We start from the raw sequence: 12,887 nt of genomic DNA, 5'->3' as shown, positions 1-12,887 counted from the left end.
GCGAATTCTATTGCCTGTTCACACTCGCTTCCTAGCAATGAAAACTGAAATAGGAAGCAGCAACAGTCATGGATAAAGTACGCAAAAGACCTCTTTTCTCATTACACATGCAGCTACGCAGCGGGTCCTGCCTAGGATGTGGTGGGGTTTGACAGTGGGCTCTATCGAACCTCCACAAAAAGCTGCATGTATCCGTAAGCAGGTCCTATCAAAGCAACCGTGCGCCGCTGAAAGCACACTAGCCCAGCCTAGGAGCATCGACAACGGCAACGCCAACGGATACGAGCGGAAATCGAGATATACAACAAATCTAGGGCTGACAGTTGTGTTCCAGTTGGGTTCGAGGGCAGCCCTAAGGGGGACCCAACCAACATGAATAAAGCTAAACTAACCAACAAAGTAACGGAAGTGAACCCCTTCGCAAGGAAAGGTTTGGAGAGATCTCCACCCAACGCATCGGGTGCGAGTGAGATGGAGCAGAAGGACACGAGTGGCGAAGTAGTTGTCGTGGAGAGCGATAACGATATGCCAATAGTTGACAATGGCATCCTGCCGAGCCTGACCGTAGTCATGGTGCAACTGGATGACATTATCGACTTCTCCAATAAACGGGGCAATATGTCGAGGGATCTGAAGCTGAATTTTCTCAAGCTTTGCAATTTGGTTCTTGCTGCAAAGCAGGAATAGGAAGTGATTGCGGCTAGGCTGGAAGGCTGTAGTAAAGCGTAGATGAGCACACAGACTGATGCCTTCACCTTCCATAGTATCACAACCATGACACAGGAGGCGTTAAACTTTGCACTCAGTGACAGTGACAGAGCGGCAGAAAGGGGACAGACAAGCGAGCCAGGGTCTCACCTGGCATTAAGCGCCATAAACAGAACGCAAAAAAGGGGCGGGAGAGCGTTAATCAGGAGAGCGGGCCCACGGAAGCTCCAAACATGGGCGAACTGCGTAAGAAGAAAGCAAGGACGAAACGAGCCAGTCGGCCACCGGAGAGGAGGGAAGCCAACCCGACCAAGACAAGCAGCGATCGAACGGTCCCTAGCAAACGGTAGTGAGGAAACTGAAGGTGAAAACGGCAAACAAACACCCGGCGAGAGCCAGGAAAAAGGGTGAAGCACAAGCTCATTAAAAGAGAGAAAGAGCGCTACGCCGACGTGCTCAAGGCGATGCGCAGCGCCGAGAAACTGGCGGACCTGGGTAAAGAGGTTCGCAGCATAAGACGAACGTGAGCGGGCGAGATGATCCTTGCCTTAAGAAAGGGCTCACAGGCGAACGGTACCTCATACGGAGCGCTAGCCCAAGAAGTCCTAGGCGACGAAGTGACTCTCCAATGTAAGCAGCTGAACGAGGTCACGACATCGGAAAAGATTGCCTCGGCCATCAAGGTCCAAGGTGGAGTGGTAGTAGCAAAGGCGTCCATTCGCCTGCAAAGAGGACCGCAGGGGACGCAGATTGCCACGGTGAAGTTACTGGACACCGACGCTAACAAGGTAATCAAAGTTGGTAAGCTGAAAGTTGGCTGGTCATTATGTCCAGTCAGCCTCTACCAACCACCGGTAGTCGATAAGTGCTTCAGCTGCCTCGAAGCGGGACACAAATCGTGGGCGTGCAAAAGGAGATAGGAGTAACATATGTAGGCGATGCGGCGAAGAGCTATGTCGTTGGTTCTCTTTTGTCGCTTGTTTCGCATGCGCATCCAAGAAAAATTGATTCCCTGGTCACGAGAAAGGGTATCTAATCGGGCTACAACCAAGTAGATTAAATCATTGTCGGATCTTCTTCTTCTTCTTATTGGCATTACATCCCCACACTGGGACAGAACCGCCTCGCAGCTTAGTGTTCATTAAGCACTTCCAAAGTTATTAACTACGAGGTTTCTAAGCCAAGTTACCATTTTTGCATTCGTATATCATGAGGCTAACACGATGATACTTTTATGCCCAGGGAAGTCGAGACAATTTCCAATCCGAAAACTGTCTAGACCGGCACCGGGAATCGAACCCAGCCACCCTCAGCATGGTCTTGCTTTGTAGCCGCGCGTCTTACTGCACGGCTAAGCAGGAGCTAATCATTGAAGGATATTTGTCCGATATGCAAGGGTGCATGCAAAACTGCAAACAAACGTAAATTCGGGAATTCTGCTTTGCCGTAAGCGTCTACGTCGTTATAGCGGTGTTTGTGAAGCTAAACCGTGCGAAATAAAATGTATGCACATTATTGCGATTATTTTCACCATTTAGACTCTTATGATAAAAATTTCGTCTTACTCAGATTTCGCTTTCGATTTCGCTGCTGGCTACCGTGCTCATTTCACTTGAAGATCGTGACAGCTGCCGCAAGCCCCCTCATGTTTACATATTTTTTCATTGTTCTCAGCTCTCCAGCTGATCATGTTTACACAACAAAACCAGCTGGTGCCTCGATGTTTACCTTCAGTCCCATTGTTCTCAACCGACCACGTGCTTGACAATCAAGGTAATCTATGAAAAGGTTGTGGAAAATGCCTTGAAATACAAAATTGAGAACTCTTGAATTTCGTCGAGCGAATCTAATCATTCGTGAAAAATACAATAAATGTGAACGCATATTTAACGTACATGAATCAAATGCGACGTATACGCTCTTCCGATACATACCAGTTATTCTCTCCAGCGCAGCGATAGGAAAGCTGTGTACCTATGCGTTTTTTATGAAGGGCCAGACATTGGTAGACCAAGAGTTAGCTGACGAGCTTCACTCAGGAAGGATAGTCAGTCCCGTGTGCTTGCGTTGGACCAGTGATGATCATCTATAGGAAAAGAATTCCAGGATGGTTGATCGGAATATCCCAGGAATACGAAGTGAGACAAAAACATACTGTCTCAGTGGTGTCAGAAGAACTGTCAAAGAACTTCTACTTACTTATCAAAACTTGGATATGGCTTCACTGACACGCAAGTATCCCCACCTTGAAGGTCTACCGATAGATTCTTATTTCGAAGCCAATCCGCGGGTTCTAATCGACCTCAAACATACAAGGCTCGGTTTAGTGCAGAAGCGCCATGAAGGACACCCTGAAGAGCCAATTGCAACCAAAACAAGGCTAAGTAGGTAGGGCAGTGTATGGCGGACAAATCAACCGATCATCACATAACATGGTTCACTATACCTTTCATGTGTGTGGCAGTACATCTCGTTTGGATGAGAACTTAGAAGCCGCTGTGAAGAAATATTTCGACCTCGACAGCGTAGGTATCTCAAAAAAGGATGAACTTCTTGCAAAAGACGATGAGCGTGCCATGTCATTACTGTAAACTTTAACCATATTCAAGAACGGACGATACGAAGCTGGGGTTTTATGGAAGTCGTGTCTTCCAGATAATCGTGAAATTGCTTTGCGGCGATATTACTGTCTTCAGAAGCGTTTGAAGAATGATCACCAGCTGCCAGAAATTTAAAGACAGAAGATTGCGTCCTTCTTAGAAAAAGGCTACCCACGAAAGGTATCCCCAGAGAAACTTGCTGAGCCCTTTCCGCGGGTTTGTGCTTAACAATGTTTACGGTAACAAATCAAAATAAGTTCCCGATCAACTCGATTCACTGTTCGCCATACACATTCAGTTCAGGCAGCTCAAAGCGGCTCTTACTGGAGACATTAGAGAAATGTTCCACCAAGTGAACATGAGAAGAACATTATCAGCTAATATTCTGACCAGACGAGAACGGGAAGCTTGCTGTATATGTTTTATGCGTAATGAGCTTCGGAGCCGTTGCTCACCGAGCTGTACGCAATATATTCAAAATTTGAGCGATTGATCAAACAACATCCTCTGTCCGTGGAGGCGATTCAAAAGCGACACTATGTGGACACTATGCTGACCAGTGTCGAAACAGCAAAGGAGGCAATCTCTTTGGCACGAGAAGTTCAGCTGGTACACTCTGTCGGAGGATTCAGCATCCGGAGCTGGCTAAGCAACTCTCAGCTAGTTATGATGTCTTTGCAGGAAAACTGCACCGTAGAGAAGAATATAGATTTGGACAAAGTGCTGATAAGATTTCGGGTATGTGGATTCAATTACCTGCAAAGTAGGATGGAACAAGTTCCAGCTTGGGTTGCTTAACGGTGAACTATGCCCGACAAAAAGACAAATATTACGGGTCCTCATGTCAACTATAAATCCGATAGGCCTGATTGGTCATTTCCTCATCTATCTTAAAATGATCCTTCAAGACATCTGGAGGTCAAGAGTAGGATGGGATCAGAAAATCAGCGGTGGCTTGCTCGAACGTTGGCATACTTGGTTAGAAGTCTTACATTTAGTTGAAGGAATCGATATACCTCGTTGTTTCAGGAAACATACCTCCGTAAACCAATCTGCAAACCGACGAGAAGTTGCGATCGAATCTTCTTGTGCACTGCAAAGCTGTCCATCTGGCGGTAAAAAATGATTGTTTTTCGAGCTGGAAGCGACTCCAACGTGTGGTAGCGTATCTGTATCTCTTCATCGAAAACTGTCAGCTTCGTCGTCATCAACAAATACCAGTAACTGGGTCGCTGAAAAGTATCTTACACGACAAGCACATCAAGACGCCTAATCGGATGAAATATCGATTCTACTCAACCATGATCAACAAAAAGGAAATATCCCGAAAAATCTTCTCGAAATCATCTACACAAACTTCAAATTCACAACGGACGATACCGTTTACCAAACTACTTGTCTTGACTATTTCGGCCCGGTAGAAGTAGATGTAGAGAGACGACATGAAAAAGTAGAAGGTTGTATCCGAGACACGACCGCCAATTGGACGTAGGATTACGTAAGTGTAGAAGATTTTATTTTGAAACTCTAAATATGTTTCTTGGTGCTGATTTTTGAAGATGGGGCTGTATATTCAATCTGGGTTGGAATATCCTCGACATGTCGCATATCCTGGAAATAAATGGGCGAAAACCTGATTGTTACTATAAACTCATTTCGGTTTATAACTATAAGCAGAGTATTAAAGAAACAGAAGATCGGTAAACAACAGCCTCAACAACATCTTCCTCCATGAATATTTGGTGGCCCTGAAAAGGGCCGTTTGTTTATGTTGGCTTGAAGCCTTTTGAAGTGATGTACGCCGTGGTCCCGATGAATGTTAAAGGATGCATCAATCCACTGTTGGGCTGAATCTGTAGAAAACAAAGAAAAGAACAAAACGGAAAGAATGTTTCATATTAAATACATTATGATCTAAATATAAATTTAATTACCAAATACTCAAGTTTCATTTTCAGGATCAATTATCTATTTTTGCTACGGACTGTCCGGCTGATGTCAATGATTGGTCATTCTGGTTGGAATCGAACGTTTTGGCAGATGAACTAGCGGACCAACGACGATCAGTGACGTTAATTCACTTCACTGGGATGGCATCGGTTCTAGAATAAAATAACATAACTGATGAAGAGAACTATGTTTAATTCTAAATCATTAGTTTTACCTCGGGACACCGCAAGAATCGACAAAATAGGCCGGTGGTAGGAGAAGTACGTGCAGTATCTCCTGCATTCCACACTTACGTTCCGGGTGAACGTTAGATCGAGACATGTGCCACCCAGAGTAGTCGCTATAGTTGGATCCGAAGCACAATCCAGATAGAGAAACTGCTTCATGAACCAGATGAAATCTCTGTTCTCCTCTTTCGTCACATCAATATTAAAGTCTCCTGACACTACCACGGGCATGGCAACATGGGTGTACTTTATGAGGTTGCGCACTAAGAAATATTTCTTTTGCTTCAGGGTGGTACCTAGTAAATATTCGAAATTTAATGCAACACACTTAAATACAAACACAACTACTATTTGATTATACCTGGTGAAATATATACCGCAAACAGTAACGTGCGGGTTTCCATGATTGAAACCTCTGCAGCACAGCAGTCCCCATATTCGTCTGCTACACTCAATGCTGGGTCATAGCTTTCATTGAGCTTCGTAATGGCGTGAGAAACGGCCATAGTCGACGAACCAGCACGTTCAAATATTGCCACTCCTCCCGCTCTTGTTCCGTCACGCTTCTCTTGACAAACACAAAGGTATCCATTGATGTTTGTGGTTGTGCCGTTGTCAAGCCAAGTTTCGCTCATTGCAAGCAAATCAACGGCGGTAAGCACCCGATCTGTTGCAATGTCCGACGAGTGTGCATTCAAACTTTGTACATTGATGCTCATCAACGTACAAGCCAACTTGTTTGCGGTTATAGCTTCCATGATATCGTCTGTAATGGTGCGCATACGATGGTTACTCAAACGTTCAAGTTCCGTCCGAAGGTCGTTCATTCTAGGGTCATAGAACCCTTTCCGTGGTGGAACCGGAATGAGTTACTGGCATTCGTCAGATACAATCCGTCGATTGATGTAACCCTGGAAAGACCAACGTAAACTAGCTGCTGTTCCTGACCCTTATCGTAATTATATACGACTTCCGAGAATGTGCCTCCCTGGGACTTATGGACTGTGAGGGCACACGCACTTACAACGGGAAACTGAACTCTTTTGCACTTAACACCACCGTTAAGGGTTACGTTCGCCGATCGTTTGACGATTGGAGTCCAGCCTGTTTGTAGCACCCCAGGTCTCGAATACACCAGCGGTCTGGCCTTCACTCTCAACATCTTCCCAATGGACTCATTTTCGAATGCCATCCAAAGCCTCGTGATTGCCTGTTGCTGCGAGTTTCCTTCGTTGTACTCAACATGCATGAGCTCTCCGATCGCTCCGTTCACGATGCCATCTTCGACATCCACGTTGGTGGTCAGCATATAAGGTGTACCAAGAACAAGACGCAACAGATACGGTAAGCCACCAGTCTCTACTACACTCATCTTATGCACCTTTGTGCGAGCACTGGCCAGCTGGGAATTGTCCTTATAACCAGAGTATAGGTCATCTGCAGTACATTCGACAGCCTCTCGATCCATCAACGCCACAGAGTTATACCGTTCGACATCAGCGTTCCGATGGAATAACCGGATCCCTCGAGGGACATGCTGCCGACACCACTCCTCCGTACGGAACCTGCTTTCAATAAGCTCGATTTCCTCAGACGACATCCGCTCACCGTTGCCAATTTTTGTGAGAATGCCGGAGAACTGCTCGTTGGTTTGTCGCATAACTTGAACCAATGGGTAGAAGTCGAGAGATTGCCATAAAACGGCGCCATGCATGGAGTTTATGCTCGGTTTAAACACCGCCCGCGCATTGACCGGTGGCAATTGACGAAGATCGCCGCAAAATACGATCGGCATTCCACCGAATGGATCGTCGTAGTTCCCCGTGATTTCTTGAAGCCGGACATGTACTGTGTTGAGGACATCAGCACCCAGCATGCTTGTTTCGTCGATAATGATGAGCTTCACGTTGGCGAAGGCGTTCCGGTACAGTTGTAATGCCTCGAAACTCAGCTTTGAGCTTTGCCTACGCGACATGCAAATCCGGAATGCGGAATGCACTGTTGTTCCACCTATTGCAACCGCTGCTTTTCCAGTGGATGCGCATGCTACATAAGCGTTGTGCTGCTTATTATGAGCTTGGCTGTACCGGTTCACTGTCTCCATTAGAATGCGCAAAGTGAACGTTTTGCCACAGCCCGCCGGGCCAGTGAAGAATATTTGCACTGGTTTGCAGTTTTCTTCAGAGGAATGCAAGCTGTGGATTACTTGCACAATCAAATCCCGCTGCTCTGCATTCGTGGCACGCACCATTTCACAATATTCTTGCTTTGACAAGACATTTGATCGCTGTTTGACGACAGCTGCCAAGGGTCCTGTTGGCAAGTTGTGAATATCGTCATCATTCGGCTCCATGACGATCGTGCGGACGAACTCATCGCGCTTCTGGTCGGCAATCACCTGCTGCTCGTCGTCTTCGCTGCATATGCGGATGTATTCCTCCACAACCTGATCCAAGTTCATTTCGCAGTCATACTCCTTGTGCTTTGCCAAAATGGCGGCCTCGTTGTCTTCATACAACTTCAGGAACTTGTTCCGATCAAGTACATCGCAGACTTCATTCCTGAACGGTAGGAGGAGGAGAACCATCTCACGCTTATAGTCGACCATTTCCGCCATACTGTATGAGCACCAACGCAATACACGGGGAACTAAACGGAGTCTATATGAATGCTTCGTGGATCTTTCTTCCGAATAATATGCTGCGAAATCCGCCAAGCAGATATCATCCATTCCTCGGCGCAGTTCATACCGTTGGATGATGTTTAGCGTCCACACATCGGTGGAATTGTCGTCGAGATCCTCTTCGTTCATCTGTTTGTTCCGCTTCTTGGATTTTATTCGCTCTTGTGGCCACATTGTCGCAATAAACTCAACCTAAAACGAAATTGAATTCTAAATTGTGAAAACTATATCATTTGATGAATGGTACCTTGCGGCTGGCTTCTGACATCGGTTGCCGAAGCAAATACCAAGCAGCCTCCTGGGCAGACATTTCCACGGAATTTAACATTTTTATGCTGACCTTCTTCAACAATCCATTGTAGTCCTGGTCTGGATGCTCTTCCTGGAGCTTTATGAGGTCACGATGTAAACTACTTATGCCTCTGTTGGTCTTGTTTACGTATTCCACAACATAAGCAGCACATGAAAACTCCTCCAGCACAAACTGCAAATCCATATTGGATTTGAGCTTCTCAGCGATCCAAGGATTGAATGGATTGGTCCAAAGCTGCGTCATGGAACGTTTCAGCAGAACTGTTGGTCGGCGAATGGAAGAGCGAATCACGTCCAAGTAGTAATCGTACGTGCAACTGCTATCAACGAGAAACGCGTCAAGGCTATCGTAGACCTTCGTTTCAAGAGCTTCCCGCATTTTCGCTGCCTTTCTGTTTAGCTGTTGAAGTCGGCCATCCCCGGCTGTAATAGGGATCAGAATTCTGGTTTGATCCATTGGCCAGTACGGAATATTAAACCGGCAACGTTTATCATTTCGCTTGAAACACGTAAACGTGTGTTTATGAACCTAAAAGGGTTTGACATTGTGAGTGATTACTTGCTAGAAACTATGCGAAATTTAAACCCACCTGATTGCCATAGGTCTCAGGCAGATCTTCCGATCTGATGGAGCACAGAAAATCGATCAACTCAACAGTAGCGGGCATTCTTTCGGAAACATCCTCACGGGGATCGTTCGCCAGCCAGAGCAGAATATGTGCATGCGGGCTGCCACGATGCTGGAACTCGATCCTCTTAAAATAATCTACAACGTGGTATTTTCCGAACGGGCTCAACCTGGTCGATGACAGAAGGCGCAGAAAGATGTTTACCAACTTGTGAAAATATGCACAACACGTGACAGGATCTTCGCTGACAAGTGTAGCACGCTGGAGTGCAGACAACTGTTGCACAATATCGTCCATTTCCGCAATGTTAGAGCCACCAGAAAGCTTCCGCAGAATGCTTAGTAGGTGAGGCCATCTAATTTCATTTGCACTCATCGTCAAAAACATCGTGGGTTTCCCCAGCTGACGGATCATGGCGAAAACATCCCGTTTTCTTTGCTGCCAATATTGAACGGAGTTCGGAATAGATTTCAGAAAAGAGAGGTTACGCTCAATACAGCTTTCCAAAAATTCCCGATCTTGCAACTGCGCCCTTGTTATGTTGGCCGTGCCCATGCATTTAAAGGTATTGTTCAATCCTTCCGATACCCGCAGCCGCATGATTTTCATGGCCATATACAAAATATGCTCCGGTCTCGCGCCCCGCCGATCCCGACGTCGCACCTCGCTAGTAGCCATCATGAACGCTGTCACATGGACTTCACGGTTGAAGCATCTCGGATGACCAAGATAAATATCGGGGAAAGACAGCTCCTCAGCAAACTCATCGTAGATAATGGAAAGCGGTTTCTGATTTTGTGCCGGTGCAAGTTCCAGACACTTGTCTTCATTCCACATGAGCGTATGTTGTTGTCCAATCATCATTTCTACCTCGTTCATCTCGTCGACGACTTCAAGGTCTACTGCCCTACGTTCCTCCGAAATATCCGTCTGCTCTGTTTGTCCGATCGCAGCCAAGTTTTCTTCATTGAAAACAATTCCATTCCGCCTGTAGAGCGGTGTAGTAACCAGATAGTTCAGCCATGCTTTAACGGTACCTTTCTTCACGTAGCCGGACAAGTAACTTGATTTGTGTATGAAGTGTTTCTTGATGCACACGTTGATAGCATAGTCGTCATCCAGGTGGCGGGGAAGTTCGCCTACCATCTGGGCCACGTCGACTGGAATGTTGATAATTTGGCCGATTATTGCCAAACTACCTGTTGCATGTTAATGAAAATAGGTTAGGAAAATCATATATTTATTTGATGTAATACATTTTTAAGTTAAAATAACTTTTCCACAAACCTGCAGTATGCCGCAAACGACGAAACTGCATGAAGTTGATCCTGGGAGACACCAGTCTTGTGGTGAGAGGGTCTAGCGGAGGCAAATTGGACGGAAACTTGGGATATGTAAAGCCATTCGATTGCGACAATGTGGGAATTGATCCGCGGTTCAGGCTTGTTCGACATGTAGCACACGCCAAAATCCTTCCACCGTTTCGAAATAATTTGTCGCCAGTAACACGGCAGCATTTGAGTCGGAGATTGGTTTCAAATCATTCCTGAACCAGATTCTAGCACACACATCACAAGCGCAACCGAAATCGTTTTCCACGAAACGTTTCTGGAACTCCTGATCAGCCCGATCGAAATTGGGTTTGTCTTGTGTTAAAAGCGAAGAAATATGTTCGCCATCATCATCGACAGCAGACACGTTTTCTTCAAAGTCACCACGCTCATCATCGACATCTGCTCTTGCGGACTGCATCACAACATTTTCACCGGCGTCGGAATCTTCATGATCAGAGTTTACGACCGTATCAGCACGGATTAAGTTGAATTCTACTCGAAGAAATTGTAACACGGGAAGATTAATCCTTATTGACAGACAGATATACATAATTGACAGATTCATTCGCATTTAAAATGACTGTACCAAGTACAATAAGACATTTAAAAACATAAAAGATGAAATGAAAAATTATTGCCAAGCGTACTATAAACAACAATAGCATAGTAATATAAAATTCAAGTAGCATGTGTTTAGGATATATTTGTACAAAACACACTATCCAAAAGTTTAAGTAAATCTTAACTTTATGTCATAAAAATCTATTTGTTAAAATTTTGCGATTCGCTGGAATCTAATATGTTATTGTTCCAAATATTAAATTCAAAATTCAATTGAATCAAATAATAAACAAGTAAAAGACACCGTAGATTTAATACGACCCAATAATTCATTAAATAAAATAATATTTGAGAAGCTCCAACTATTTAATTCAAATTTAATCCAAATTTTTCCAAATTAATCCAAATTTAATTCAGAACAATTAAATAATATGTCCGAAAAATATATCGAAATTCAAACTCAAGACAAAATAGAAATTCGGTTCAAATCTTATCCATTAATACATGAATGCAAAATTCAAACACAATCGATTTGCAAATTTAATTCAACACCAAATCAAAGGACCAAATCTTACCGATTGTGTGATTTCAACTCTACTGGCAGGCTAATGTAACCTACCAAGTGAATGAATTCGGAACTATATTAACAAATTGAATATCTAAGAACTTTTGGGCTTTTGGGATTGGAATTATATTGTTCCATTTATCGTTTAGCGATTTATAAAAACCCAACAAACAATTCAGGCTAAATAAGCTAATAAGTAAACATTTGCAGTATATATTTCGAAGTACTTGAAGAACTTCAGCCGTTAAAAAGTACTTACCATGTTGTCAATGCTACATTTATTGAAAATAATATATAAATAATGTGTAATAACAATGTAATACATTCGACGACAAGCAAAGAGAAATAGAGGTATTCGTAATAGAAAATAGGTAATAGAAAATATTCGTTGATAATTTCACATTTATAGATAAATCTGCTATATAAAATGATAAAATGCAAAATTTCTATACTGTCATCATAGAATTTGAAGATTAGTTCACATTATTGATATGTATTTACACATTTGCTGCTAATAATAACTTCCTACCTCGAGTTGAGGGCCCTTCGCCAGCGTCCCAACCGGTAGCCGACGACGTACTACCCTTGGCCGCTTTCAACTTGGCCCGATAACTCCGTGCCCGTTCAGCGTCCGTCCTTGGAAGCTTTGAGGGTGCGTCCGATTGTTGATCCCTTTCACGCTTCCTGGAATTGCGTTTATACTTCGCTGCCAAGTATTGCGACATCGCACTGTATTCACTAGTATCGAATAAACTTCTTCTAAGCACAACTAATGTTTCTCACTTCACCGATGTGATACGAGACACTAACTGTATATCGAAAAAAATATGAAAATTGCATCACGTTAGCTATTGAAAAGTGATGTCTGTGCTAGAGAATGCATGCATATTGAGAGCCAAGTTGAACCTGGTGAGAAAATGTTTATTTCAAGAATACCCCTGTTTAGTAGGTGCTGGGATTAGAGATGATATTCGATTGAAAATTTACTCAAATGTTAGCAATTTTCATATTTATTTAAATACGGCGTTGTTCTGTTGCTCTCAAGCAATTATGAATTGCACTTGCAGAAAATTCGTCTCAGCTCAAAATACTCCCATGTAATATGATAGTTATTATAAGAACCAATTTGTTTTCCACAATACGCCTATCCAATCACAAGCAGCAATAAAGCTTATGATTTGTACTTTGAAAAACATTTGTCTCGGCTCAATCTTCTCTCGTGTGAAATTATGATTCTGAAAAGAACCCATTTGTTTTCAGTAATGCACCTTCCCAATCACAAGCAGCAACAAAACCGAAGCAGAATCTAGAAAAAATT

General features: G+C 43.9%; 2 protein-coding genes and 1 long non-coding RNA gene across 3 annotated transcripts; all 3 read right to left on the bottom strand.

Moving 5' to 3' along the window:
• Positions 1 to 4,997: 4,997 nt before the first annotated feature.
• On the bottom strand, positions 4,998 to 5,692 carry LOC134220146 (uncharacterized). The gene is made up of 3 exons (XR_009981778.1): positions 5,473 to 5,692; positions 5,243 to 5,410; positions 4,998 to 5,161 (listed from the first exon to the last, which is right to left on the bottom strand). It is a non-coding gene; the product is annotated as an uncharacterized LOC134220146 (long non-coding RNA).
• Positions 5,693 to 5,832: 140 nt separating this feature from the next.
• On the bottom strand, positions 5,833 to 8,859 carry LOC134221754 (uncharacterized). The gene is made up of 4 exons (XM_062700940.1): positions 8,416 to 8,859; positions 8,236 to 8,360; positions 6,329 to 8,103; positions 5,833 to 6,251 (listed from the first exon to the last, which is right to left on the bottom strand). The coding sequence occupies exons 1-4, from the start codon at positions 8,857 to 8,859 to the stop codon at positions 5,833 to 5,835; spliced, it is 2,763 nt and encodes a 920-aa protein (XP_062556924.1).
• LOC134220404 (uncharacterized) lies at positions 8,304 to 10,411 on the bottom strand. The gene is made up of 2 exons (XM_062699462.1): positions 8,416 to 10,411; positions 8,304 to 8,360 (listed from the first exon to the last, which is right to left on the bottom strand). The coding sequence occupies exon 1, from the start codon at positions 10,253 to 10,255 to the stop codon at positions 9,050 to 9,052; it is 1,206 nt and encodes a 401-aa protein (XP_062555446.1). The 5' UTR covers positions 10,256 to 10,411; the 3' UTR covers positions 8,304 to 8,360; positions 8,416 to 9,049.
• Positions 10,412 to 12,887: the final 2,476 nt, after the last annotated feature.

The sequence above is a fragment of the Armigeres subalbatus genome, chromosome 3 (assembly GCF_024139115.2).
Source record: "Armigeres subalbatus isolate Guangzhou_Male chromosome 3, GZ_Asu_2, whole genome shotgun sequence".
In the NCBI taxonomy this organism is placed as follows: domain Eukaryota; kingdom Metazoa; phylum Arthropoda; class Insecta; order Diptera; family Culicidae; genus Armigeres; species Armigeres subalbatus.
Note: the sequence above shows the minus strand (reverse complement) of the source record. Positions and strands in the feature narration are given on the sequence as shown.

Bases quoted from the DNA above. Each gene is read 5' to 3' on its own strand.
- LOC134221754 (XM_062700940.1), bottom strand. From the start codon at position 8,859: ATGCGGGAAGCTCTTGAAACGAAGGTCTACGATAGCCTTGACGCGTTT. The intron at 8,361-8,415 runs GTACCATTCATC...ATTTCGTTTTAG, and splicing joins TGTCAGAAGCCAGCCGCAAG to GTTGAGTTTATTGCGACAAT. The intron at 8,104-8,235 runs GTATGAACTGCG...GTGCTCATACAG, and splicing joins ACGCTAAACATCATCCAACG to TATGGCGGAAATGGTCGACT.
- LOC134220404 (XM_062699462.1), bottom strand. From the start codon at position 10,255: ATGGTAGGCGAACTTCCCCGCCACCTGGATGACGACTATGCTATCAAC.